Below are 27,880 nucleotides of genomic sequence, written 5' to 3'. Positions count from 1 at the left end.
ATTGTATGCATGTAGTATTCGTGACGACGTCTCTTAGAAAATGACAGAAACTTATTCAAACACCCAATAAATTTATCGCGATAAAGTGTCTAAGTCTAATTCCAAGAACTCGACGTTGTTTGTTCATGTAAACTATGTGTCTGTGGACCACAATTTCATAAGTACAGATTGCAAAGCTTTTATATCAAACAAATGTTGTTACGATATTGATAGTTTTAGCGCCATATTGGACCAAGAAATGGTAAAGAAGAGCTCAATGTAAACAATTTTTTTCGTTCTCGACATAAACTCCATCTTATAGACACGTATTAATGCATATGCTTTAATCCTGGAAAATGGTTTTCAAATTTATAAACGAGGAAAAAAGTAATTGTTATACAAAAATTATTGCGTTTAATCGGTAATACAGATGACTTTAGAATCCCTAGTGAATAAATTACACAAATTGAAGATTATATTTTAATCGAAATCAAGAAATTTTGAATTTATGTAGCGATAAACACAAATCACAGAGGACGTATTCGTCCTCCACAGAGGAAAGTTCGAGATTATTGTTTAATAATATCATAAAAAATTAATGTTTGACTTCCCGACAAATCTTTAATGTATATTTAAGCTGCTTTCTTTGTGATTTGTTTCGATTCGAATATACATATGTACCATGTATGGCTACATGCATGTATATCAGGTGAATACTAATACTTTAAATTAACTTCTCATACAAAAAAATTTAAGACAGAGAAACTTCGAAAGCCACTCGGATTATTTTAATGTAACTTTGTATATGTTTAAAGTTTCATCGAAATAACTCCAGTGGTTTTGGAAATTTTTGAAAAAAAAAAACGAAATTTTAACTTTAGCACTCCGTATCTTTAAACCGTTTCGAACATATGATCGAACATATAAAGTTTTCGTCTTTAATTTGTATGAGAAATCATCCCTTAAAATCTTTTAGAATACTCTTTTAGAATACTCAGTATCCTGTATGTACATGTTTTGCACGTCCCACGTACATGTATATTTATATTTTTTTTTTTAAAGAGATATGTGCATATCTATTATATTCTGCTAGTATATAAACTTGTCGGGTTATACAATCCATTTGAGAAAGGAACAGTCATATGCAGCTTTCCTTTTTGACCAAACATTTCTTTTTGTAAATAGACACGAGAAAAACGGTAATATAAGAAAAAGAATAAAACGTAATAAATATGTTCTTCTAGATAAAAGAATTGAGATTTGATCTACAAATAGATTTTTTATTTAAATTAAAAATTAAAATAATTAGATTGAAAGTGTAGCAGGTCTGAGAATTTTGTAAAAGAGGTATTATTTTGCAATTGAATTTCAAAATGCATGGCACTTTAATTGAGAACTATTACGATTGAAATTCTCTAAAATAGTTTTATTTAGTATTAATATTATTTAACATTCATCGATTGTAATATTTGTCTGTCCTATTATAAGACTGACAATTTTATTTGAGAAAAGTGATACGATAAGAATTCCCGATGCTGAATCTTCGAAATAATAAAAGGTTGGCTTCTCGACACAAATTTCTAAGTATAAACCCGAAGGATCACGTTGAAACTGCCAGTTATGATCGTCCCTGTATTACATACGCTATACCTTCTGTTCGCCCATCAGTCTCGTGGGCAGAAACGGAGGCCAATTGTTGTTTGTTTGTATTTACTACGAAAGAGCACCCCGGCTGTGCCTAGAGGAGCTGTATCGACGCTATGAAAAGGGGGAGGTTGGGGATGCACTGGCATATCGTATTCTCCATTCTATAGTAGGTATATACAGTGCGTGCGGTTGGGGGGCACGAGACGTTACCAGCCTGGAAATTGAATGTCACTCGAAAAAGAAACGTCACAATATTCCGTGTGTCGGCTGGTGGGAGCTGTTTTGTAGCTTCTCGTCTCGTTTCTCGTTTCGCTTCTCGAAGCTATTGTGCACGCTTCGTCACGCGACAGTTTTTACAACGAAAACAGTAATAGTAATCGAAGACGAAAAATTTAGGAGCCTTTCGAGTAAGCTAATCGAATATTTCAATTTTATTTTGCGCACTCATGATAGTGTATATCATAACGCGATAAAGTACGAAAATTGCCTGTTAATATTTGAATTATATCATATAAAATGAATATTATATAAAAATGAATTATAACTTACTATCTAAATGATAATTTTAAGTAAACAAATTTTAATTATTAAAATATGTTTATTTAAAAAATGCAGTTTTATGATACCACACACATCTCAACTTTTTTTTCTTTCAATCTTACATGATTAGTAATAATAATTTATTGTTATTTTGAACTCTGAAGAAGTATTATCAGAAAATACATATTGAATTGACTATTTAAGAACTGAATGCGTGACATGTGTGTAGCAACCTTGTCTAATAATATCGGCGACAGGGCAGATCGGCGTGCATCTCATTGACCGGAGAAATCCTTTCGGCATCTGCCAAAGTGGATCGCGATTGGCGTGAACTTTCCGAAAGAGCATATCCCGTATAAATCCAACGCCCGAATGTTTGACAGAATAATTTTCACGTTAGCGGGGTGCATTATGCGTCTTTATGCTAGCGCCTGACCGTGCGCATTGTCGCCGAAATAAGCCGTATCCCACACGACAGCTCCCTGGTCTTTTATGATCGTTTCGCAGTGGCTCCCCAGAAACCTTGATCGTATACTAGCTGCGACCCAAAGCTGGAAATTTGTCTTCAACCTATGTCCAGGTCCGTAGCGAAAATCCGTCGGAGTGAGCCAAGGGCGCAAAACTTCTGAAGCATGAAAGGCTTTTTAAAACCATAAAAATATGAAGGAGGTGCAAAATAGAAAGTCGTAATTATATAATAATATTTTTTGCTAGATATACACAAATCATAATTGATTTTGAAATATGACATTGATTTTTACAGCAGTTAGCTTCAAACGCATACACGTAAACATACATAAGCTAGAAACATATAGAAAAATGTAAGGCAGTAAAATGTAAGCAGCAAATGAATCGGCCAATCGCAGTAAAGTACGTAAGATCATTACCTTACATCTTATATTGTAATTGGTTCTTTTATTGCTTACGTCTTATACTGCCTTACGTTTTTCTGGCTTTATTCATTGCACATACATATACAAGTGCATCAGAAAAAAATAGGACGAAAAGGAAAATTAAAATAAATTATACCAAATTAAATATTTATCTTTAAAGGACGAGGATCTATTTTTTAATTCTTACAGGTTTTTTTCTTGAGTAAGATTTGTTGTAATTTATCACTTCTTATCATAATATGATACTCGTATGACACTGTTTTAGCGCCATTATAGTGGCTTTTCCGTAAAGGTTAAAAATAATGAAAGCATGAAGTAAATTGAGACATTAAGATGAGTAAATTAGGATGCAGAAGAGTTGACTATCAGTTACACTTACAATGGCTTTGTATTAAACATCTAATTAATTTTTCGAACAATAGATATTGATGCTATTTTTTGTGCATAAGATTTTTAATGTTTGTAATTTTATTGCGTAATTTTACTTTTTAGTTCTAGATTTAATGCATTAATTTTTTGCTTTCGGTATAGGCTTACTTTTTTCGTCAGATTCGCTTTCAATCGTTCCATCCTAATTTTATAAATACAAAAATAATAATTGGTACGAAGGATTACTTGGTGCGGAGTATAATCAAGCGCCGCTTTCAAGAGATACTTGGTGTAAAGAGGGGCGATATGACAACGTCAACCACGAGGAGGCTGCACGATCGGGCCTCTCAGGTCTGTCACTCGACACCAAATCAGACAGAATCTGTCAAAAATCTGTCACCTGGCTCACAATGCAAGCCGGGTTCTCAGTTCGGGATTTTACCCACACGTTGAAATCAGACCGGATAGAAAGGGGAACGGCGAGGGGGCAGGTGGAGGGGGTTCCCCGAAACTCGCGCATCGGTATGTAAGTAGATAGGTCCCTGCCGCCTATATTTGACACCTTTCAGTCTAATAAAATAAAACCGCTCCGCGGTGGAATGTGGTCGCCGCTTCGAGACAGAAGCGTCGTTTCTCGGCTGGAGACGTGGAATGTTCCCCGCGGAACAGTCGATCGGGGTTTCTTTCGTCTGCAAGTCGGCGATCGCTGATAAGGGTCTTCCCTTTCGTCATTTCGGATTCGAAGCGATAAACCTGGTCCCGTGAGTCAAATCGGTGGCCTCGCGCGTCTCGAGAGACGTGAAAAGTCTTCGAAATTTGTTACGAGTCCGGCTGTGCCGGAGCATAGCACGCTCCGGCACCGATCGATCCACCGCAGATTTTAAAGAGAGACTCGACGAATGACTCGACAAAAAACTCCCGCGGCATTTACATTCGGCTCTAATCCGATAGGCATCGTTCCTCCAGATGTTTCAGATGGCAGGGACTTGTTTGTATTGAGATGCGTGGGGCAGATATATAATCTAGTCAATTTGACACCCTCATCGACGTTCTAATGGGTGCTTTCAACTCCGGACGAGCCAGTTAGATGCAGTTATCTCCTGGCAAATGCGTCCGCTTGTCTGTCGATCGCTGTCTCCGAACAATTTATGTTGTTAAGGATTTATTGATTGAAGCTTTCTTTCTTGGACGGTTTACGGAAATCTCTTTCTAAACATCTCTGTATCAAAATGTTGATATACTGAAAGTTTTACTGGCTTAAGAGTTATAATAGTTTGGCAGAACAGATTTCGATAGGACGTACTAATATGTTCACGATGCATGGAGTATGTAAAGAATATTACAGAAAACTATAAAGAGAACTTGTAATCAAACGATATTCCGTATGTTTAAGCACATATATATTATATGTGCTGCATGTGTGTTTTACTGTAATAAAGTCTTGTACGGTCACAGAAAAGAGATAAGGTTGGAATAAAATATACATGTTTCAAGATTTTAATTCTTCTTTCTCTGGATTAGTTATCAATGCTGTTGGCACCGTATGCAACGATACTTCCATATATTTTTTTGGTGGCATAAATCTGAAAATGATAAAAACATGGATAAAGATATAATAAAGAAAATAAATATGTAATATAAATGCATAAATTATCAAACACGATAAAAATATAATATATTCAAAATAAGTCGATTCGAAGTAAACGAACTTTAATATTTGATGCAATCACCAGAGTACGCCTGAATAACAAAATTAAAAAGGATAAATTTTTTTACGAATCCCAGATAACCAAACGAGTCTCAGCAAAATCGTCTCACAAATATGTGACTGCTTATGATGCTGGCAACTTGCCATGTATTTGTCTTTAATTACTTCAAATATATCGACATTGAAACAATACGCTGGCAACGATGTATATGTACATGTATTGCCAGCAGTTTTAACAAAGTTACCTTGCGTTGTCAGCAATATAATGGCATTGTGTGATCCTATAAATTATTATAGCAACATAACGGCAACAGCATGAATTTATTAATGATGACGATTTCAAAGTTCTCGACAAATTGCTATTCATATTGTGAATCAATTTGCCAACAAATGCGGATTCAGTTGCTACAATTCTGGTAGCATCACATAATATCATAATATGATATGAGCAACATGCCAATAGACAAGTTGCTATTTGAAATGTGTTAATATATCTTCCTTCCGTCAATTTTAGAATATAGTATAGATATAGTACATGAATAAATAAAATGTATTCGCTATCAATTAAAAAGAATTAGGAGATATCTTTGTTTTTTTACTTCGAATATTAAATGAAAATTTATACTTCTTAATGAAGTACTTAAAAATACAGACCTGGTTATAAACGGTGGGAAGTAATCTCGGTCAATGTTCCTTATATCAGCAGCGCCGCAGATGAAGCTGACTGTCGTGCCGATCACCATCACGATTAAAGCTCCCAATAGCGTATAATACATAAAGGATATCCTATACATGAAGAAAGGTTCGTCCACAGATTCGACTTGTATAGGATTCTGCGTTGTTGTGGTCGTACGATTAAATAGACCGGACATATTCACGCAACCCTCCGTGGAGGAAGGAAGCGGTTCGTAGTAGAGACTGTGATTAGCCATGTGCCATTGCGCGCCGACAATGATCCAGAGCATCGTCGTCATCGAGACCATTGCGCCGACCACCGCTCCCTTGGCCGTCGCCCAGGGTACCAACATCCCTAACGAGAACAGACCCGTCATGGTACCGGCGGTGATACCGGTCAGAGTCAGGGATAGCTGAAAGATGTCGCCGAGACGGTCCACGACGAATACCATGCCCACGCATAAGATGCCTAGGATTACCACCGTGACCTAAAAATGATATAAACCGTTCTGGAATGGCTGATTTTCGCGTGTTTATAATTTCGGAAATGAAGAGATGTATATTTCTAAATTGTTTCTATTTTTATTTGTTTAGCGAATCTCTCGCTTAACGATATTGCTTTTCAAAAAACAAAGGAGAAGCCAAAATCGAATCTCTTATTTTCCTTGCGGTTGCAAAGCACAATATATTCCGTCTTTGTACCTTCATAATGTTGGCGGCTTTAGTCTCTTTGTTGCTTTCTGGCATCCAAGGATCGATGAAATCCTCATAAATCGTGCCGGCGACTGTGTTCAGCCCGGCGCTCATTGTCGAGAGTCCGGCGCTCACCAAACCGGCGAGGAAAAGGCCAGGAAGTCCCGGAACGTTCGCGGCTACGTCCAGCACGTAATATGGTAATATCTTGTCGCTCCTTGTTACCACCTAAAAACAAAGTAACTTTCTTCACTGGAATTTTCACGAAAAGCGATTCGTTTAATCCTTAATTGCTCAACTTTTTAATTTTACTTTAATTACACGATTTATTGCATTTTTATGATGTGAGTATCGTTGAAGATAAGGTAAAAGAAATCTCAGTTTAATGATACGATAAATCTAATTAAGAAAGTTTACTTTTTAATAAATTTCGAAGAAATTTTATCTCATGACTTTAATCTCTTACACTGTTCAAGAATTAAAAAAGATATCAGTTATATCAAAATCTCAGAAAAAATAATTTAGAAAAAATATATTGTTAACCATAATGTCTGTTTTTTTTTAAATGAGCAATTCCTTCTTTAAATTATCTTACATTATCGAGAGCAGCGAAGATACTTCTATAATGTTCAAGTTAAATAGAATACTTTATCAACTGTCTCCTGACTAAATTTACAATAAAATTATAATCTTTCGGCAACTCAATAGTACAGTCATTTGCTTATATTTCTTTAACTTCAGTCTAGTTTACTTATGTCGCCTCTATCCTTTCAAGTTTCAAAGTTTCGCTTGATGTTTCACAAGTCTTATTTACACATTTAACGTGCAGCTTAGAATTCGATAAAGATTAATAAAAAAATGGAGTCAAAACTTACGTGTGCAGCTATAGGATCGCATTTGTGATATCTAGCGTACATTATAAGACCGGTGAAAACGGAAATCATTTTTATGAACACTAGGCCTATAGCCAGGACCCATACCGATCTGCAAAGATGTGTGCATAAAATAATACTATTTATTTTTATTTTTCCTATTCAGATTTCTACTCTTCAAAGAACATAGCGTCGCGATTTATTTATCACATTTATTACTCATTTACCTTAATTTGTGTTTTTAATCACTCAATATCTTATTTTTCAATTACGAGAATATTTTTTTATCGTGTAATATTTTTTACTCAAACTTTTTATATTATTCGTGATAAAATTCTTTCTTTGAATTTTGATACCATTTGATGCTATCCAGCGTTTTAACGATGCCACTTATATAAAATGATTCAAGGAAAACAAATATTTCGTACTTACTTCTGTGCTTCCTTAATAGTAGGTACTGCGAGAAATCTTTGCATAGAAACCTGGCTGATGCCCAACGATGCCACCCATGCCATTACCATTCCCACTGACATGCCCCAAAATGAATTTCTGGTAAAAGGACTGGGATTCATGCTGTATGAAAGAAAATTGAAAATATTAGCCAGTTTGGATTAAAAAAAACATCAATAGTTAGAATATTAATTTATAGTTAGAATAACAATATTAGATTGAAAATTAGTTTTAACTACAATAAGAAATATATTATTAGATATAGACGCGCGATATTAACATTAACGATAAGTTATATAATTGAAGTCATAATTGCATTCTGGGCACATTATAATTATATTTTATAAACTTTACTGCTATAAAAATCTGATATAAGAGAACGCGATGGCAAAACAATAGTAAGAAAAACTAACGTGCGTTAAATCCGACGCTTACGAGTAACGTTAAATTTGATACCTAAGAGATTGAAAAATACAATTTAATATTTACAAAAACAAAAACGAACGCGTTAGAAGTAACGTAAGTTGTTAATTTCTCGAGATCAGTTTACAATCGACAAATCTGAATTAAATACAGATTCTTGATGCAATACACGAATTCACGTAATGTTCCTTGACTTGCTCAGTTTTAATTAACGAATGATATCTATCTCTCTCTATTTTATTAATAAATTGTAATATAAAAAATACACCTGTTCTCTTACTTCCAAAATACAATTCTACCACCCTCTTCGGCTATTCTCCAGGTCTCGCTAACGCCGCCCACGGCAATTGTTCCCAATATCAAAACAGCAATGAGACTTCCAACAGTTACCGTCATCTGAACCGTATCCGCCCATACGACAGCCTTCAGACCTCCCTGTATAAGATATATATTTTTTTTTTCAAAGAGCTTACTCGCACACAATAAAGGTATCAGTGTCAGTCACGACACGACGTGCACAGAATCAAACGATCGGGGAGTAGGTGAAACGTAAACCCAGGGGAGAGATCGTAACACAATTGCATAATAATGTTACAATACAATACTACGATATATGTATTTTATAAATCGTTTTCGGTATGAATTTCATCGTATATCAAAAGACCCATGCATCCCATACAATATTAATATTTTAATAACAATATTGATTTTGCAGTAGTCGCATAGTTCGTAAATTGTATAAACAGTAACATGTAATTATTCAAGCTGTCTACACAGAAAAAACAGTTTTGCAAAAGTATCTAAAATTTTAGTTAGAGACAAATATGACAATAATTCTTGAATTATCAAAATAAACATTTCGTTTTTTTACCATTTGTCTTATATTGCGTTACATAATACGAGCTCGATTTTCAATCAAGCAATATAAAAAGCAAATAGCAAAAAATAAATTGTTATTTTGATGATTTAACAAAATTATTTTCATATTTAACTAAAATTTAAATAGTTTAGCAAACTGTTCTTTTCATTTATACATATGTATTAAAATAATTATGTAGAATGTTCGAGCACGATGATAATGTTGCAAAAAGCATTGACATTCTAACAACAATTTAATAAATGTCCTACACAATTATTTTGTTAGTCTAGCACAATTATTTTCAGATCTGTATCTATGTGTAATAATTTTTAGATACTTCAGCAAAACCGTTTCTCCGTGTAAGCTTGTGTATTCTATGAAAAAATAAACGTCAGCAAATGTTGATGTTATCGTGTGTAATAAGCTTACAAGAAGCGTTTACTTTTCTTTATCACCAATCTTCAAAAGATATTGGAATTATCTCTTCAAAGCGCAGAGTGATGCACAACCTATGCACTTTTCGCACATATTGTTATCCAGCGTACTATTGTTCAAACAAATGTAAAACGAAGACAATAGCTGTCAATTTCGTCATTGTTTTTGTGTATTTTATTCAAACGGCGTGGCAAAGTAGTCGTTACTTTATTGGTGTAATACCACATCGTAAATAACCGAGTAACCTACGAAACTGATAAGACGTGTTCAGCAAATTCAGGTAATTCCTCTCTAAATAATTGTTTATTCGATAGTCATCGCAACAAAACGTTTCATTTAACTGGATTGTGATATTCTCCGATAACGTCACGGCTGTAAGATGACGCGTATGAAAATTCTCTTCCCGGTTTCACGTTCTTCTAATTATCCATGAGACGTGAGCTTACGATTTTTACGACCTCAGAAAATTCTGTTTTATATAGCGTATAATATATCCAATGTTTGGTATAATAAAAAAAATAATTTAGCAATGTTAGAAATGTCAGAAAAATAACTAAAAAGTAACTTTCCTTGTTACTTTTTAAATAACTAACTTAACGTGTACTTTTCAGGATCGGTAACTTGTAACAATAACTAATTACTTTTTGGAAGAAAAACTGTAACTGTAACTACTTTTATTAAGTAGCTTTCCCAATCCTGATGATAACAATGTTCTAACATTCTTCGTTTGAATAGACGCGAATGTCTATGTCTATTGGACATCACAAGAATGTTTCAAGAAACACGTAAACCTGTAAAAATATTGAACGCTTCTGAAAACATTCAAAAAGTAATACAGTTTATGATCTCCAATAGATCGATAAACGTTCATCACGATATGTCGCAAGTTTTTATAATAATTATAATTGAAAAGTCTGTATTACTTACGATAGTCGTGTAAAAGATGCACACCATGCATATCACTGGCGCAACGTAATGCAGATTCATTCCGGTCGCTTGTGAAAAGGCTAATGCCGGCACGTAGATTATCAACGGTACATAGATCACCAGCGCAAGGGTGTAGAGAAAGGACGCTAATTGCCGGACCGGCCTGGCAAATCTAATTTCCAGATACTCGAAAGTGCTCGTCAGCTGTAGCTTGTAAAATACCGGTAGGTACACGCATACGATTATGAAACAGCTTATAAAGGATGTGAAAATGCACGCCGCATACTGAGTTCCGTACTGATACACCTCGGAGGGAACACCAAGTAAAGACACTCCCGATATGTGACTGAAATGGATTTTATTTTCATTAGAAATGGATCTTTTTCTTGATATTATTAACAATTAAATATTATAGGGATTGTCCTAACATATGTTTCAATATTTATTTGAATACAATTTTTTTATTAATTTGAAATTAATTTTTCATTGGCAAAATTTTTACCATAAAAACATCCAAATAATTTCTAAATGATTAGCTAAAAGTGGAAGAACTTTTCGCGAGTTAGACTTCTATTAAAAATAAATAATAAAATCTGATTCTTAATTTAATCAATTCAATTTTAACAAAATATTAACTTGAAGCTTGATTAGAAGAATATTGTAGCCCAACTATTCTTAGTTAAGGCCATTCTTGGCTGAGTACTCAGGAGCCTTAAGACTTTAATTTTAATTCGTTATCTTCTCTTATTTTTAAAATATATTTCAACTTTCTCTAAATATATTTACTTTAGTTTTTTTGATAAAATCGGAAAGCAAAAACAACATAAGGACCATTTATAGGCACGCATAATATTCTGCGTTTTTAAGAAATATTTTTGTGCAATTTTATATTTTTCTTCTCTACTAATAATTTATTTTAAAATAAACAAAAAGATTGTGCAGTTAAAAACATATTTGATGTTTTTTTTAAACGTTTTATAAATTTCTACAAAGGTTTTGAATACCTAATTTGACTTAAACAAAGTGTTTCTATATATAGCGTGAATTTTATGTAAAAAGAAACTAAACAGATCAAGAAATAATAATTATCGAGAACGACGATGAAATATGCGAAACATTTTTAAAGTCACCTTGCCATCAGACTCATGCTAATTGGAAGAAAGGACATGGATTTGCCGCCAAGTAAATACTCGGTGGTGTTATCCTGCTTCGTGCTGAAGAAACCGAAATAGATGCCGATAAGCATGCTGATGCCCAGCAGACCGGCAAAGAGAGTATAATCGGTCCATCCGAAAGTAAGTTCCTTCAGCTCCTGGCCCACGAAAAACGGTTCCGTGCCATTGATGATCATTCTGGATTTATTAATTCAAAAGATTCGCGGTAATTAACTATTGTATTTTAGAAACTATCCGCGTTTTAAGATTAGTTACACGCATAGAAGAGATAATCTCTAGATTATCTCGCATATAAAGTTCTATGTAGAAAAACTGCAAAATTAAAGATTGAAACTATATATTGATCTCCTGTTACATAGATGAATTTTGATTAAACTGAGTTGTTAGACTAAAAATATTCCCAATAATTAATATCTCAATAATATTACTATTATTAAAAAATTTCTTAATTTACTTTTCAATTTTTAAATTATCTCATTATTTTGCATTCAAATAGAAATATAAACTTAAGGTCTGTTTTTTTTAGCTGAACTTCTTGTATATGTGTGCACAATTTATCTTTACTTTTTTTCTTTCCAATGTAAAAAGAAAAAGAGGAAAAATGAAACGTAAAAAAGAGAAAATATGAACCGTGCAAGAAGTTCAGTTGAAAAGAACAGGTGCTTTTTAGATAATCCTATTTAAAATTCTGTCTAAATTTTATGCGGATGCTATCATCAATTATAAATTATACGTACATATTTCGATTATTTTCTTCACACTGTACAGCGATCTGAATTCCACATTAGTGTCTGGAGTAATGCACTGCGCTGGGAATAAGGTGACTGAATTTGGAAAAATCGTCGTTTATGCGCCCATGATCTAATCATGTATGTATTGAATAATAAAATTTCGCTGGAATTTGGAAAAGTACCGGGCGAAATCTGCATACCCACTGACAATGATGGCATACAATGAGAAAGCTATATGTTGAACCGACATTTAGCGTGACGTCAGCTTGATTTACGGCACTGTAGATAAAACGGTAACTCAACAAATAGACGAGAATCTTTAAATAGGCGTCGTTATGTTGCACTCTACGCCAAAATTAATTTCGTCACCAAAAATTTGCACGGACTATCTTATATCTTATATCATATATCTTTCGCGATAAGTGACAGTGACGTAGCCCATAGAACGATCGCATATACAATTCCTATTGAATATGAGATATCAAAGTAGAAATATATATTATTAGAAATATCAGTTTGTGTAACAGTTATTAGATGCATCCCGATACATATAAGTATTTATTATTGATAGGTATTTATTTTTATAAATCAATAAAATTATAATTAATTTATTTTAAAAAATGTTAATATTAAAGAAAAACAAGGATAATGATTTAACACACATGTATCAGAATATTCATATTTTATTATACATTTTTGCCTATACAGGGCGATTCTTAAAATACATATATTGTTACATAAGAATCACGCTGTATACATAATTATATCTGCCTGCTATATATTAATGTACGCCATACAACAACCATTCAGTTAACTGTTGCATCTTTTGCTGTTTCTCATTTATATTACACTCGCCCAATAATTTCTCTAAGACTTGCGTTTCATCAGATTCGAAGTCCTTCACGGGATTCAGAGGAGTGATCGTCATGCTCGGTAGAGTAACATCATAATAAAGACAAATCTGAGAGAAAATATAATTATCATTGTTATAATCATGAATGATATTAATTAATTCACGTATATAGATTTATATACAAATGAAAACCTTGTTGTTGAAAGTATTGTACACGAGGCTAGGACTAGGCGTTCCCGGAATCACGTTGTAATTTCCCGTGCAAAAAGCTCTGACCGGTTCCTCAAATTGAAAGCGTACACTATGTCGTTGCTGATCCAAGATATAAGTTTGACCATCCCAGGCACAAGCTATTATCTCGTCGGAATTATCACCTGTGACATCCAGTCGACATAGAGCGAATATCTGATGATCTACCTGCATAGCCCTGCAAGAAAAAAACAATGCGATATATTCGTAATTATTCAGATATATCTAAACATCGCTATGAAAAATTGCTCTTACCATAAAATAACCTCATCCTGTACTAACATAATAGTTCCATCAAGCGTTGCTAAGGCATAAGGTTTTCCCTTCGGAGCATTTTCACTGATGACTTTGTTGTTTGAATCTGTATCATCTTTTATGATTTCTTTTTGTTGATTCGATTTACTAATATTATTGCTATTATTATTATTACTGCTATTATTTTCATTATCATTGTGGGAAAAATTTGTAAAAGATGGTAATAATGTTTCTTTCATAGTTTTTTTATCATATTCTCCGAGAATAACATTACCACCGATAAAGTTGCCATCCATTTCATCAGTGCTTGAAGACTCAACGGGATTATAAAATCTAACTGGACCTTGATTTTCTGTTGTAAAATCTCTACCATATTCGCCAGCCATATCTAGGCTATTTTTTCGAAACACTGGCTGTGAGTAGTTTCTTTTGAACTCAAGCGATGTAGGTTGTTTGGAGGTTTTTCTGTCTAGTTGGCTATCGTCTGTGAAATTGTGCTTTGGCAACTTATCTTTAGGCACATAACTAGATATTTTAGATTCAATGGTGGAAATAAATGGCGTTATTCCTGGCTCTAAATCTCCAATGATCTCCGTCGAAATATTTTGATTGCGCATCCTAGATATTCCTAATGTCTGATAATCTACAGCTTCGCAGGAACTTTTCTTTGATTGACAATCTTCAGGATTGCACTTAATTCGCATGAATGTGCCACCAGGTTGTGCAACCAGTAGAGTTGGCGTACCATCAGCAGTATGCTAAACAAAAATTTTTGTATTGACATCATTTGGTATCTATTTATATAATAATTAATATTATACTGATAAATAATATATAATTTAATTTAATTTGCTGACATACAATAAGTTTATATAAAGTTATAAGAAACAGAAAATATAAGAATATGCAAATGGTAATTAGGCTTCAGCGTAACTACTGTTATAAATGCCTAACCAGATAACAATATAACAATATAGGTAAAAAATAAATAATAATTATATAATAAAATAATGGAATCTATATTTCAATACGACATACTTGTAACGTAACCGTTCCTATTTGATTAGTGCATTCCCACTTATTTAGCCCAACTAATTTTCCTGTTTCCAAGTCAGCATTACTCGACCATCTATAAGATCTCACAACACGGTCCGTCAGACCAAGAATCATCTCATTAGCACCATCTTTGTCGACATCAGCTATCAACACTATTTTTGTATTAGTTGGAATTCTTTGTACATGTACACATTCCATTTTCCCAGAGAGTTCATTAACTTCATTAGTATTGTCAGCATGTTCTGTATTTTGAGAATTTCCTGTATCTGTACATATATATCTTATGAGAATTCCCTAAATCTTCTATTATTTCATAAAGTATAAAACTCAGACTTACCAGTACTTGTTTTGAAATTGTCTTGCTCATTTGTATCTTTACTGATATGTTGGCCTGTAAGTATGTTAGAGTTGTTAGGATTAACAGATCTGGGACTGTAAAATATATGTGTCCATCCATCTCCGCAGATAACAACTAGTGCATTACGTCCGTAATTAAAAATATCTCCAATTGCTACGCTAGTTATAAGACCGAGGCCAGTGATTTTCTGCCATAATTCTGATCCCTGTTACATAAGAGCAGATATTATTTACAGCTTTAAAAGGCTTAATTTTAAGTAGTCATTAACATTTACCTTGAAGATATAAAGTTCTCCTTCAGCAGTGCCAACAACCAATTCATTATCACTATCGTTATCAACATCTCCTATGGTTAAGCCATGTCTGCACATAGTAATTTCTATTGTAAACTATTTTTACTAACAATGAGCTAAAATAGCAATGATTATTCTCTAAATTCTTGGAGTGGAATTTCACTTTAAATCAAACTTGTCCAATTTCAGCTCCAGAGCCAAAACGCAAAGCCATCGACACAAAAAAATCATATGGGTATTTTGGGGACTGTAAAGTGTCGATATGCATCTGATCACCCTTATCAACACTTTACAGTTCCTGAAATTTTTTGCGTCAATGACTTTGTGTTTTAATTCCGGAGCTCAAAGTGGACAGGTTTGCTTTAAAAAGTGAAAATTGAGCCAGTCTTAAAAAAATGGTTCAATTTTCAATCTTTAAGGGTGAAATTTCATTCTTCAGAATGAGATTCATTCTAAAAGTTTTGGAGGGTAAACTTGCCTGCATACAGTGCCAGGTAATTCCCACTGCAATCTCTTTACAAAACTAACAGCTCTCATGATTGGGTTTTGTAGAATGTAACTGTTGCCATCGATTTGGCGGCCAAACTATATGAGTAGCTTTTGCTGTTACCAGACCTAGAGATATTGGCCCAAAGGTATTAGAGTCCATAGAACGTCCAACGTGATCTCCTTCCAACCAGCAGTGTCCTTCTGGTACCTGTATTCATATCAAAATTAATTTACAAATATTTAAAGGATAACGATATTAAGTTATCAGTCATTTGTTAGAGCTCAAGCACCGTTATTCATTGTTATATATCCAATAATTACTTCTATATGTCATATCCATACTTGGATGGTACAGAGCTTGTATCCATGCGTGCCTATAATATCGCCAGCAAGTCCCACGACTCTCTTGATAAGGGTTTGATTTGGCACCTTGGGAGATACAACGCACACTATGTCGCCACGCTGTATGTCTTGATTCCGGATGGTCCAGCGATTCAGAAACACGTAATCAGGATACCGTAAGTCTGGATTTAGTGCAGGTTGCATGGAGATTCCTTCCACCCTCGCGACATATCCGACTGTGTCGCAAAAAGCAATCCCGATTGGGATGCCGATTAAGACATTACGAAAAAAACGTGGGATTCTCATCTATCAAACCTTTAAAGGGAAGAACATGCGAAGTGCTCTTCCGTTTTCAACGCGGTCCGGCAGTGTGAGGGATCGAGCATCACTTACGTTGCTTGTGAAACTGATCTGTTTCTAAATATCTCAAGCATCAGCATAAGTATCATATAACATTTGGCATATAGTAATATGAAGAATCTTTTTTATAGGTTATATTATTAGATACAAAATTTCTCGATGTTGCAGCTAATTTTATATTTTGTCAAAAGGATATTTTAGAATTTAAACTGAAATATTTTATGTGTACGTAGGATTGTTTTTTTTTTCTATTGAATTAGAAGCAAAATGAGAAGAAAAGTAAGATGAGACAGATGAAATTTTTGAATGCATGTATGTACTGTTTTACCTGTATGGAATTCATGGTAATCATGACGTCATGAATGGAGCAGCTGCAAGATCAAAACTAACAGAATCAAATCAAGTGTAAAGTAAAAAAGAGATCTTTGAGCACAAAATTCGTAATCTAATCTACGAGTGAATGTATATGATTTAGAAAATATATTTATAATTTATACAAATCTTTATATATAATTTATATGTAATTTTTTCCTTGGCAGAAATATTGCATAATAATTATTATGTAAAATTAAAATGCAGTAAAATTTCTACATGTATTTATACGATGCTTAAGAAAAGAAAAACTTTATTTTATTCTTTCTTTTTTAAGCAAAATTTATAACATTCCGGCTTTTTTGAACCTTTTTTGTGGAATCATCAAAATTCCGTATATTACCTAGGTATAGTGCTATGATATTATATCATGTGTAATACCACATTTATTTTGCGAAACTGTTTCCATATCGCTAAAGTAGATATTGGTGCGCTAATGATAGCCGGATGTCCGCTCTAAGGCTTCTCTCTGACAGAAATTTAAAAAAAGACATCCCGTTTTATCATATATTTTCTTCATAATTTTAATTTTTTTACATTTTCTTCTCTCTCTTCCATATATCGGCAGTTTTGCATGACAGAAATATGAAACTTTTATTGCGTATGTGATAAAACATAATAGCATTTTACATGCAAATAGCAATAATACGATAAGAATTTTAAATATATTTTAAGCTTACGTATTCATTTTTTAATAACAATATTTAATCACTACATAAGGATGATTAATAGCACTTGTATTTAATGGCTGTCTTTACTATAAGAACAAGTATCTCTAATTTTTAATAAAAATCAGTATAATAACTACTATATATTATCTAAGTTACATAATAGTTTATTTACACTCAAAATAGTTCATATGGCTTTGTCACTAGGACTTATCTACATAGCGTTCTAATAATAAATATAAATATTATTAGTCTCATTATCTCATTGCATATAAATACTTCCACTTACAAAAGAGCTTATTTGGATATATAAGCCAAATGGGACCTAATTAAGTATGAACAGCTGTTGCTGAGTAATGTTCAATTCAAAAATATGTGATAGGTTTACATATGAAAGACTGAAGAATATTAAAGGATATCCTGCTTTGTTTAATTAAGTCATTTTAACATTATTCATGCTTTTAACATATATTATTATGAAAACAATAACATTTTCATGCAATATAAAATATAGTTTTAGCAAGAATGTTGTAGATGTTACATATATATCTGCCTATAATATTGATTAATTCTATACCTTTATATGATTTATAATAAATTTGCATATTTTTTTATTCAATCATTTATATGTCTTTTCTTTTTACTATTTTACTGTATTGATTTTTATGTAAAAGCATGAAGATAATAAAATTCTAAGCTTATATATTTGATATTATAAATTATTTAAGAATAGAAAATATATCCTACCTTTCAAAACTGTTCTTATAAATTATTAGTGCTCATGTACGATAAAATATATTTGTTAAAAAAATTGATTCTTAATAATAAAATTAATTTTCTATATATATATACTTTAAATAAATATATTTTAATTTGTATTTACAAACTCAAATCAGAAACATAAAAATGTCAAAACGTTCTATATTTCACAATAAATACAGAAATTAGAAAGCATTTATTATCAAATTTAATGTAAAAATTGAAAATAAAGCACTAAAATCCTACAATACAAAATTAAACGTTCATAAAACAATGATTAGTATATGAAGGCAAAATAGAATGAACTCTATCTGTATTGTACAAAAAAAGATTTTTGGCTTTTATGAAAGTTGTATCAGTGCTTGCCAATCACCGAATTTGACATGTATATTATATACTACAATTGGACAGATTCATAACTCTTTCTGTTATTTTTATCTACTGGGCATTCTTCAAACAGATATCGTAAGTTTATAACTACAATAATGTAATAGGTCGAAGTATCTATGTCATCATTGCATTGTGGCACAGACAGCACTGCCTCTCTTTCTTTTGGCCCCTATGATTAATAAATTTACAATTCTATAAAATGTCAAATATAGTGATTTAAAAAAACCGGAAATGTAATACATATAACATTTTAGGTATCTGGCAGTGCTTAACCAACAGTTTATGCATCTCCATATTACCATAACCAGCTTTCTTATATATACGTATATATTATGAGATAATCATAGTTATTTTCATTATAATAAAGGGACTTATTAAAGATTGGTAAACACTGATCCATCTGAACAAACAGAATTACTTTTAAAAGTCTTTTCACTCTTAGCTGGTTTCTTTTACTTTTATTTCTTTTTCTTTATGTTTTTTAAACTTTTAATCCAATTTGTCCTCATCCATTTCTTCTTAATATTCTTCCTCATCTTCTTCTTCCTCCTCTTCTTCCTCTTCTTCCTCTTCTTCTTCCTCTTCTTCCTCTTCTGGCTCTTCCTCTTCTTCCTCTTCATTTTCTTCTTCCTCTAGTTCCTCTTCTTCTACTTTCTCTTTATTTTCCTCTTTTTTTCCCTTTAGTTGCTCTTTCTCTAATTCCTTTTCTCCTTCAATTTCCTCCTCCTCTACTTCCTCTTCTTCTTCATTTTCCTCTTCTTCTATTTCCTCTTCAGTTTCCTCTTCCTCTACTTTTTCTCCATGTTCCTCCTTCTCTCCTTCTCCTTTTTTTTTATCTTCCTCCTTTTGCAATATTGTATTTTTCGTATCTTTTACATCTCTAATTTCCACTTGAGTATCCAAAACCTTTCTCTTAACTGGATTTTCAGCTTCTGAATCCTACAAGTCAAATATGATTGTTTATATTATATAGAACTGCATTTTAAATTATAAAATAAATAATTCAACATAAAAAATAGATTATTAAAATAAGAGATGAGTCACAGTTTTTAATCATAACTTTTAATCAAGATAAATTTTAAATTGAATTTTAAATATTACAATAACAAAACAATTCAACGTCTTTTGTTATCTTTGGATGTAAAAAAATTTTGGCTACAGTATGAAAAGCTTTATTTTAATTAATCTATATAATATCCATAATATTGAAATATCCAAATGCAAATGTACAACGAGATAAAGTCATAATTTTCATATTAATGAGCATAAAATAATAATGTTATAAATTAACTGCGAGAAGTCTTCCATCGATTATTCACTTAATAACATTGAACAAGTAATTTCTTCATTATTTGTGAAATACAATACCATTCTGATACGTTTCCGATTTATCTGAATATTTTCGTTGGATAGGAATTTAATCATTGAAGCCATAGTTCTCGTCAACTGATCAACTACTGACCTTAGATCTTTATCGATCTTAGAAGAATATAAAGTTCACAGAGATTCTTGAATATTTATAAACACAGTACTTAATTTACTTTATTAGTAAATATTTCATGATGTGAGGTTTAAATTTTTGAACAATTTCGTAAATAAATATATGTAACTAGAAATATTTTGCGAAACAAAATATTGATTTTTTAATAAATATTTTCATAAAAAGTTTCAGCCTTAAATACGTTTGTAAATTAAATAATACTGAGAATAATTTATACGTAAAATAAATAAAAACTTCTTATTCTATTTTTGCAGTTAAAATGCAGTTATATTTTATACATGCATTTTATATTATTGCATTTGTAAAAAAAACATAAAAGATTAGGTATTAAATTAACTACTATTAAATTAACATTTTTTCTATTATTTCTACTATAAACTGTAAAAAAATATAATTCGATTAAATTATGTGACTCATTTTATGTAATTACTAAACTTTTAATATCAATGTTAAATGTATATTATATCTCAAATGTAATAAAATATATCATTATTTGTATAGCTGTAATGATTAATATGTTAATGTGAATATATAATAAATAGTGTTGTTTTTTATATATACAAAAAGCAATTTGCATAACATATTATCTTATTAGTATTATAAAATTAGGTATAAGAATTCATAAACTTATCAAAATTACAAAAATTAAAAACAAATTCACCAATTATTTAGTAATTTGTGTGAACACATGGACATAAACAATATTAAATAAATGTAAAGTACATATTTTTTAAAATAAAATATAAATTATCTCTGTAATAGATTACATGAGACAGATGGCCAAGTTGCAGAATACGCTCTTCAAGCTTGGCAATCTATTTCAGCATCTGGTATTCTTTTGACAGAACTTGAATTTGTATTTTAACAAGCCAGTGTATCTTATATTAAAATTAAGATATTAGTGAAACATAAGAAGTACAAGACACTAGTTATTAATATTTCGAACAAATCACAGAGAATTGGGACAGAAATAATAAACAATAAAATCAGCGCATCACTCATACCCATACATGTAATAGCCAAGAAACCATTCTTTGCACTTAGTTCTGCATTTAGTTCCTGTGATTTGTGATCTCTATATTAAGTAACCTATACAGAAGTTAGGCAAACAATTAAATGAATGAAAGAATCACCAAATAAAACAAGGCTCCGCAGATTCATTTGATTCTGTTGGTAATTCTAATATTTCCTTACAGCTGGAATCTGGTCGAGACTGATGAGAGAGAGAGTCATTTTGCCTGAGAGAACAACTGGAGCGTCGTCATCGTCCTCTGACTTTTCAGCTTGAGTTTCTGAATCGGTTACCAATAATTCACATTGCGGTGGAAGTGCACCCTCTAAATATATAGGTGTTGGCGGCGTTTTTTCTCTTTCAATGTTACTAAAACAGAAATAATAAAATTCAATGAATCATGAAAATACTAATAATATGGATAAAAATATAAAAGAGGAAATATAATACCTTGGTGCAGGAATAATGGGAGTGGTGGGTCTGCTACATTTCTGTCCACTTTCACAACTAGCTGTCATTTCCATACCCATGACTTTAACGGTTGGAGATTGTTCTGCTGCGTCTAATGCTGCGTCTAATGCTACGTCTAATTCTTCATCCTCCTTACTATGTGATTCCTGGTCTGCAGTGTCCTCCTATAAATTAAATTCTTAATATGCTGTTCTTTCATTATTTACTTTTCTTTTTATACGTCTTTTAAATAAAAAAATATTATAATAACACACATGTAGTAATATCAAAGCCATTTTGCTAATTAATGTGATGTAAGAGTTTTTTTTTATATATAATTTTTAATATAACAAAATCCTCAGAATAAAAAAAATGTGCTATGTTAAAAATTCTACATTTATTTGGAAAAAAAACTTGTACATAAATATATGTACAAGTCACAAAAGATGTCATAGAAATCCATATATATAATTTTCTTTTATACACTTAATAATATGCTATATCAACAAGATGTAAAATAAGCAGATATCATGCAAGGCACACAATTAGCACTTGTAATTGAGAAGCTCTGGGAGGAGCAACTACTGTTTCACTAATATTTCAACAATATTTAGCATTGAGACAAATCATGTATGTCTTTACTTATGTAAAAGATAAAATAATAATAGCATTCTACACTTAAAATACTGAAATACTGTTACTATAGACTCATGTCATGATGAAACTATCATATATAAGTCTAAGAAACATTTAATGTGATAAATTCATTATTCGTGAAACTAGTGCATTGGAAATAGAAAGTGGTCCACAAACTCTTGGTTACTCTTGTTAGAAATATTTTCTGAGGCAAGGGATATACCTTAGAACCGCGATCGAGCCCTGCCAGACCATTGGACTTTGGAGACCCATCTACTACTCAAAATGTAAAATATTCAATGTGAATTCTGATATCGAACGCATATTCTGACTTAAATGTTTGTGTAACTGAATATTGCACTTGACTAGTACACAATATGAATCTTATATTAATAAATTATAAATATATTTAAACCAACAATTTGTAATGTTGCAACAGTTATCCGCAAGCATTGATATTTGAAAAAGCCAAATATTGAAGATAAGGTCTTATATTAAATGTACAACATGTTTAATGTACATTGGATGGGTCAAGCTTGTAACGCAATCAGAACACAGCGACGTGCACATTTCTCTAATGACTAATAAACTGAAACTGTGAATGGCGTCAAAATTAATCTGATAAACCTTGATTTCTGGCTGAGAGCTCGCGTTATGCTTTACTGAACGTGATATGTTGCCCATTTGGACAACAATTCTTTCCATGGCTGCTTCCGTCTCGACCAATCGTTGTCTCAGTTGATCTATCTCTATGTCTCCTGCTGCTTCTTGTGTTCCAGCATGTAGAACATTATCAAACGTGTTCAGAATATAAGTACGAATAATTGCAATATGCACATTTTTATTCAGAATCTTGCAATGTATATCCGCATGTATAAATACGTGTGTGTTCTAATTGTGCAAACCTTGCATCATACAACACCATTTAAAAATCTGCCTTAGATACTCAAGAAACCATATATCTTTAAGTCTATTTCTCCGAAAGAATTAGCTCCTCATAAAAATATTGCGTTGATGATAATGTAAATGAAATATGATTTATAATTGTAAATATATTTGCAAAAGCACTTACGATCGTTTAATTCCTCAATAGTTGGAGCAGGGTACGGTGACTCTTCTCTTAGATAATATGGGGCGAATGTACAGTATTTGGCATGATCTACAGTTATTGCAGCAGCAAGAGCTTCTGGATTGAATACCTTTCTCCGAAATTCTCTTTCAGCAGCTGCTCCTGAATATTCCGAAATAATCTCACTTTCGGTATTGATCTTAAAAACCTGTTAATATAAACTTTAAGTCTTCTTTGCTTCTAAAATTTTGTTAGAATTATTTTACAAATTCATATATTACCTTAATAATAGTATATACGAAAAACACGATTATTGCTACTGTATACACTGGCATAATAATCCCCATGGGATTGTTTCCTTTGGGTGCTGGAACAACGTGACCAGCACCACCGGGAGGTGGTCTCATTTTTTGCATGTTGTCAGGCTGGTCAGGTCTATCCATTATCTTTGGTATAATATGAGAGGATGGTATGGCCCTTCCCCTTTCTCTCAGCGCAGGATGCATTCCGCCTGCATGAGGAGGAGTAGGACGTTCTTGTGGCATAGCATCTGTACATACATAAAAAAAAAACTTGCTTATAAAATACATGCTATTTTGTCTCAATTCATGAAAACATATTTATTCTATATTGATGTTCTAGAGATTAGTAGAGTCTTGCGTTAATTGCTGCAATATACAATTAATTCAAAAATTAGGAAAATTATTACAAATGTATTAGGCTGGGTAATTTTAATAAAATTTAAAATATACATTGAAAACCAGGAGACAAGGGGAACATAATAAATCATTAGTATGGATATATTTGAAACTGTCTATAGACTAGGCTTCTTGTCTGCCAAACATTACGCTTATTTTTTTTGGCATTCAGCCAAAGCAAAATGGACAACTCAAATCCGTTTTCCATATATATTTGATGATGTGATGCATTCAAAACATAATTCTCCAAGATTATCTTTTTATATAAGCGATTTACGAGCCATGTAGCCACTATGTATGATCAAAGAATATTAATATGAAATCAACTAATTCGCATAATAAAGCATATCATATTAAACTGTTACAAAAATTACAAACTCACAGATTTCAAGAACACATTAGGAAAACAGTTACAAGGGTTAATTAGTTAATTATATCTGAGTAATATGGCAAAATTAATTCGCTAGTGGGACTCAATTCTTATATATCCTTGCAATTCTTACTGTGTGGCATCAAGATATGATATCTAATAAGATGAGGTGTCCCTAATTGCGACAGTGGCACACCGAAATTCATTTTAAGGCAAAGGGAGCTATTGAACGATCTAATCTCTTCCAACACTTGTTTGTAGGTTTTTCCCAAACTTTCTCTTTCGGCAAGAAAAGACGACAAGTCTATCCCGCATCTGGCTAGAACCTCTTCTCTACACAAACTCGCGGTTTGAGGGGTCAGCTTGCTAAGTTTTAAGGCGTCTCTCACGCGTGGATCAATCGGATGATGTCTCAATATATTTTGACACATTTCTTGCATGATGTCCACTGCAGTGACATCGCTTTCGAATATCACTTCGCAGCACACTGCATAAATATATGAACAATAAAGTACTCCTTCAGTGAATCTTATCATTCAAATCAATCAATAAGCAATAATTTTACAAAATATAAAAATACATCTTTTAAAAAAATTTTTACTTATAAATAATTCTTATCTATTCAATTCTATCATCTTTTCTTAAATAATTCTCATTTATTCAAATTTAAGTTGTTTCATACAGATAAGAAGTATAACGTTCTCATGATAATGCGATATTTCCTAACGATAAGCGACTTTTCTAACGTCGTCAATGGATTTGGGCGTAGAACCATGGAGCCTTACCGTCCGATCTGGAGTGATGTGGAGTGACAAATCCTATGAACACAGGATGCAGAATTGTCGGCCACAGCATCGCGAAGCAGCCAATCACGGCCGCGAATATACAAAACGTTTTTTTCAGTCCGAGATCCGTTGTCTCGGCCATTTTCGCAGTGGATTCGTCGTTCGTAAAAATTTCGCACTTCGAGAAAACTTCGATAAAGCTATGAACGGATCGCTTCCTCCGCGTACAGATGTCGAGAGGAGGAGGGGGGCGGGACAGCGGGACGGCAGCCGCAGCGCACTGTCGTCTGCTATTTTCGTCGTGTCGCAGCAGGGCCGTAACGAGGCAATCTTGCCCGATACGTCACTTCTTTCCAAGTGTCAAATGCGACTCTCCAAAATTACTCCAACGAAATCTTGTGCTCCTCACAAAAAAGATCATTGAAACGAACGATATATAAAATTTAGGATTTAACTTTGCGCCAGTTGTCGCGCAAATCAATTTTTATACGAACGATGTTAAAATTTTGTGGAAATTATTTTGGCGCTGATTGTTGATAATCAAATTATTGATATCATCTTTTATACGAATGATACATATTACTAAAGTTAATTTTGCGATATAATTTTTGGAGGGGAATTAAAGCTATTATTTGAACTGAGATAGGAAGACCTTCAATGAGAATACGAAAAACTACGTATCACTTAGATCTTATCATATATAAATTAATAAAGATAGTACAACTTGGGTTTTTAGTTTGGTAGTTTTTTTTTTATATGTATCACTTAAGTTTTACTATTTGAAATTGAATGTTTGAAGACAATGCTTCACACATAAATCTCGAGTTCTATAGTTCCAAAAAAATTACACTAATTGTTAATGGCAAGTAAACGTAAGATTTTTTTTTAATTTAGATGTAGATGATAAGAAAAGAAAAGAGAAATAAGAATAAATAATATATTAATAATAATTTCATAAAAATTCTTTTATTACATAATATTATTTTCAAATTTTACTGCACCCAGAAATGTAAAAGAGCATTTTTAATCCGGCTTTTAAATCACAGATTTTGGACTGTTATTTTACGCCCCTGTTTCGTTAACAGAAATGAATCAAAAACAATCAAGAATAACGATTTATTTTAGGTCCCATAGTATTTATATCTCAGAAAATCGCAAAAGGAAATTGAGAAATAATCTCTTCTCGCTCAAGCCATGTGAAACGCAAATAGAAAATTGCAAAATAACATATTTAATTAGAATTTTATTGTCGTAGATCCCGGATTAATAAGAATCGGCTGTTATTGGAATGAGCTGAAAGTTGTGCCAGAAATAGCAGGCCCTGGCAATGTCACAACTCACAAGAGACCTTGCCCGATAGATGGCTGGTAAATATGAAATAATTATACTCTCACAGCGCGGGAACTCTCTGTCACGTCCATTTATTTTAACAACACATTACACCAAGTCGGTCAATAACAAAGTTAATTACCTAAGTATAGAGCTTACAGTATCCTAAATGCTTGCTTTGCAAACTCACTCTGGTCCGCCACGCTGAAACAAGCAACAAGCAAGTATCTGTACACAAGATTCAATGTAAAATAAAATAAAAAATATATAAAATATATAGAATATAAATAAATTTTATATATATTTTACATTACAATTATATTACATTACATATCATAAATATTAAGCTAGCACTAAACTATACATGATTCATAATATAATTTGCATTCAAATAACCGTCGAAACTTACATTGATATATTCTATTTCCTTCTGATCTATCGGCCGTCTCTGATATCGCGGTGGCAAGTGAATGTCCTCTATCGTCGGCAGAACGACCACTTGGGGGCCCGTCGCACCACCCGCGCTCTGCTGCATCTGCGCCGATCCTGGTCGCGTAGATGGCGCGGCCGACGTGCCAGCAACTGATAACCAACAACGTGGATCATGGAACACGGATTTCTTGGCGGAGATATTATTTTTCGCGCGGACGATCGACGATCGTCGATCGTTTATGCTGATTTTGTGTCTACGTTACCTGCGAGATCGATGCCACCCTTTCGGAACTTGATCATCGGCACATGCGGCTGGACTACCTGCGAAAAGACGGCGTCAGTACCTGTGGCCGAGTCGCATATCGCGGGAATATGATAGTCGCTTTCCGCGCGTTGTCACGCCGTAGAAGTGATCCGGTTCCAGCGAGAATCCGCAGTACTGACCTTCCAAGCCTTGCTTGCCATCATAATTTTTTTCTGTAAGGAACAGCCGCGTAATATCCTACGACTAATTTCGTCCGCTGCGAAAGGGCCCCTCTAGCTCTCTCAATATTCGCAGTAACGTACAGATGGCGTTTTGGCACAGTGGCACTCCTCTCTGGTGAACCCAGGGCTCTGATTCAGGGAGATGTTTAGAAGTTTAGCCTTGCACGGCAGAGAGATGAGATAAGAACACAGGCACTTTTACGTTTCTGCGAAAATAATAGAATTAAATTTAATTTTATCACGCGATTAAATCTCTAATTGTCGAAATTTCATTGGATTTCGAGATACTTGAA

The 27,880-nt window shown here is 32.8% G+C and overlaps 4 protein-coding genes across 11 annotated transcripts; all 4 read right to left on the bottom strand.

Annotated features, from left to right (window-relative positions):
* Window positions 1–3,227: 3,227 nt before the first annotated feature.
* LOC108731598 (sodium-coupled monocarboxylate transporter 1) lies at window positions 3,228–12,591 on the bottom strand. The gene is made up of 9 exons (XM_018461993.1): window positions 12,383–12,591; window positions 11,601–11,822; window positions 10,471–10,816; window positions 8,530–8,684; window positions 7,809–7,949; window positions 7,380–7,488; window positions 6,514–6,732; window positions 5,791–6,299; window positions 3,228–5,011 (listed from the first exon to the last, which is right to left on the bottom strand). Exons 2-9 carry the CDS (start codon window positions 11,819–11,821, stop codon window positions 4,918–4,920), a joined length of 1,794 nt encoding a protein of 597 aa, XP_018317495.1. The 5' UTR covers window position 11,822; window positions 12,383–12,591; the 3' UTR covers window positions 3,228–4,917.
* Window positions 12,592–13,124: 533 nt separating this feature from the next.
* On the bottom strand, window positions 13,125–16,060 carry LOC108731597 (integrin-alpha FG-GAP repeat-containing protein 2). Its single transcript, XM_018461992.1, has 7 exons — window positions 15,918–16,060; window positions 15,422–15,509; window positions 15,127–15,352; window positions 14,772–15,055; window positions 13,734–14,491; window positions 13,422–13,656; window positions 13,125–13,337 (listed from the first exon to the last, which is right to left on the bottom strand). The coding sequence occupies exons 1-7, from the start codon at window positions 15,974–15,976 to the stop codon at window positions 13,158–13,160; spliced, it is 1,830 nt and encodes a 609-aa protein (XP_018317494.1). The 5' UTR covers window positions 15,977–16,060; the 3' UTR covers window positions 13,125–13,157.
* Window positions 16,061–18,732: 2,672 nt separating this feature from the next.
* RIC-3 (RIC3 acetylcholine receptor chaperone) lies at window positions 18,733–25,738 on the bottom strand. Of its 8 annotated transcripts, none has more exons than XM_018461984.1 (8): window positions 25,341–25,738; window positions 24,689–25,042; window positions 23,769–24,037; window positions 23,491–23,695; window positions 23,046–23,182; window positions 21,783–21,967; window positions 21,515–21,701; window positions 18,733–19,758 (listed from the first exon to the last, which is right to left on the bottom strand). In XM_018461984.1, the coding sequence occupies exons 1-8, from the start codon at window positions 25,480–25,482 to the stop codon at window positions 19,339–19,341; spliced, it is 1,899 nt and encodes a 632-aa protein (XP_018317486.1). In that variant the 5' UTR covers window positions 25,483–25,738; the 3' UTR covers window positions 18,733–19,338. The 8 variants fall into 8 exon arrangements, with proteins under 8 accessions (XP_018317486.1, XP_018317489.1, XP_018317484.1 ...); XM_018461987.1 differs by lacking the exon at window positions 23,046–23,182 and adding an exon at window positions 22,642–22,694 and having other exon boundaries at window positions 21,783–21,964; XM_018461982.1 differs by having other exon boundaries at window positions 23,046–23,185; window positions 25,341–25,482.
* Window positions 25,739–26,726: 988 nt separating this feature from the next.
* LOC108731608 (28S ribosomal protein S36, mitochondrial) lies at window positions 26,727–27,675 on the bottom strand. Its single transcript, XM_018462005.1, has 4 exons — window positions 27,546–27,675; window positions 27,365–27,422; window positions 27,079–27,251; window positions 26,727–26,873 (listed from the first exon to the last, which is right to left on the bottom strand). Exons 1-4 carry the CDS (start codon window positions 27,567–27,569, stop codon window positions 26,856–26,858), a joined length of 273 nt encoding a protein of 90 aa, XP_018317507.1. The 5' UTR covers window positions 27,570–27,675; the 3' UTR covers window positions 26,727–26,855.
* Between the last annotated feature and the right edge of the window lie 205 nt (window positions 27,676–27,880).

Source organism: Mycetomoellerius zeteki, unplaced genomic scaffold, assembly GCF_001594055.1.
Source record: "Mycetomoellerius zeteki isolate Tzet28-1 unplaced genomic scaffold, Tzet1.0 scaffold135, whole genome shotgun sequence".
Classification (NCBI taxonomy): domain Eukaryota; kingdom Metazoa; phylum Arthropoda; class Insecta; order Hymenoptera; family Formicidae; genus Mycetomoellerius; species Mycetomoellerius zeteki.
This window is presented reverse-complemented; position numbering and strand designations above follow the sequence as displayed.

Excerpts from the sequence above, each read along its gene's own strand:
- LOC108731598 (XM_018461993.1), bottom strand. The coding sequence starts at position 11,821 with ATGATCATCAATGGCACGGAACCGTTTTTCGTGGGCCAGGAGCTGAAG. Across the intron at positions 8,685-10,470 it reads GCATCTTTTACACGACTATC|GGAGGTCTGAAGGCTGTCGT; the intron begins GTAAGTAATACA and ends TATCTTATACAG. Across the intron at positions 7,950-8,529 it reads GGTAGAATTGTATTTTGGAA|CATGAATCCCAGTCCTTTTA; the intron begins GTAAGAGAACAG and ends TCTTTCATACAG.
- LOC108731597 (XM_018461992.1), bottom strand. The coding sequence starts at position 15,976 with ATGAGAGCTGTTAGTTTTGTAAAGAGATTGCAGTGGGAATTACCTGGC. Across the intron at positions 15,353-15,421 it reads GAGAACTTTATATCTTCAAG|GGATCAGAATTATGGCAGAA; the intron begins GTAAATGTTAAT and ends CTTATGTAACAG. Across the intron at positions 13,657-13,733 it reads CAGGATGAGGTTATTTTATG|GGCTATGCAGGTAGATCATC; the intron begins GTAAGAGCAATT and ends TTTTTCTTGCAG.
- RIC-3 (XM_018461982.1), bottom strand. The coding sequence starts at position 25,482 with ATGGCCGAGACAACGGATCTCGGACTGAAAAAAACGTTTTGTATATTC. Across the intron at positions 24,038-24,688 it reads TCATATCTTGATGCCACACA|ATGCTATGCCACAAGAACGT; the intron begins GTAAGAATTGCA and ends ATGTATGTACAG. Across the intron at positions 23,186-23,490 it reads TATTGAGGAATTAAACGATC|AAGCAGCAGGAGACATAGAG; the intron begins GTAAGTGCTTTT and ends CTGGAACACAAG.
- LOC108731608 (XM_018462005.1), bottom strand. The coding sequence starts at position 27,569 with ATGATGGCAAGCAAGGCTTGGAAG. Across the intron at positions 27,423-27,545 it reads TGGCAAGCAAGGCTTGGAAG|GTAGTCCAGCCGCATGTGCC; the intron begins GTCAGTACTGCG and ends GTCTTTTCGCAG. Across the intron at positions 27,252-27,364 it reads GGGTGGCATCGATCTCGCAG|TTGCTGGCACGTCGGCCGCG; the intron begins GTAACGTAGACA and ends GTTGGTTATCAG.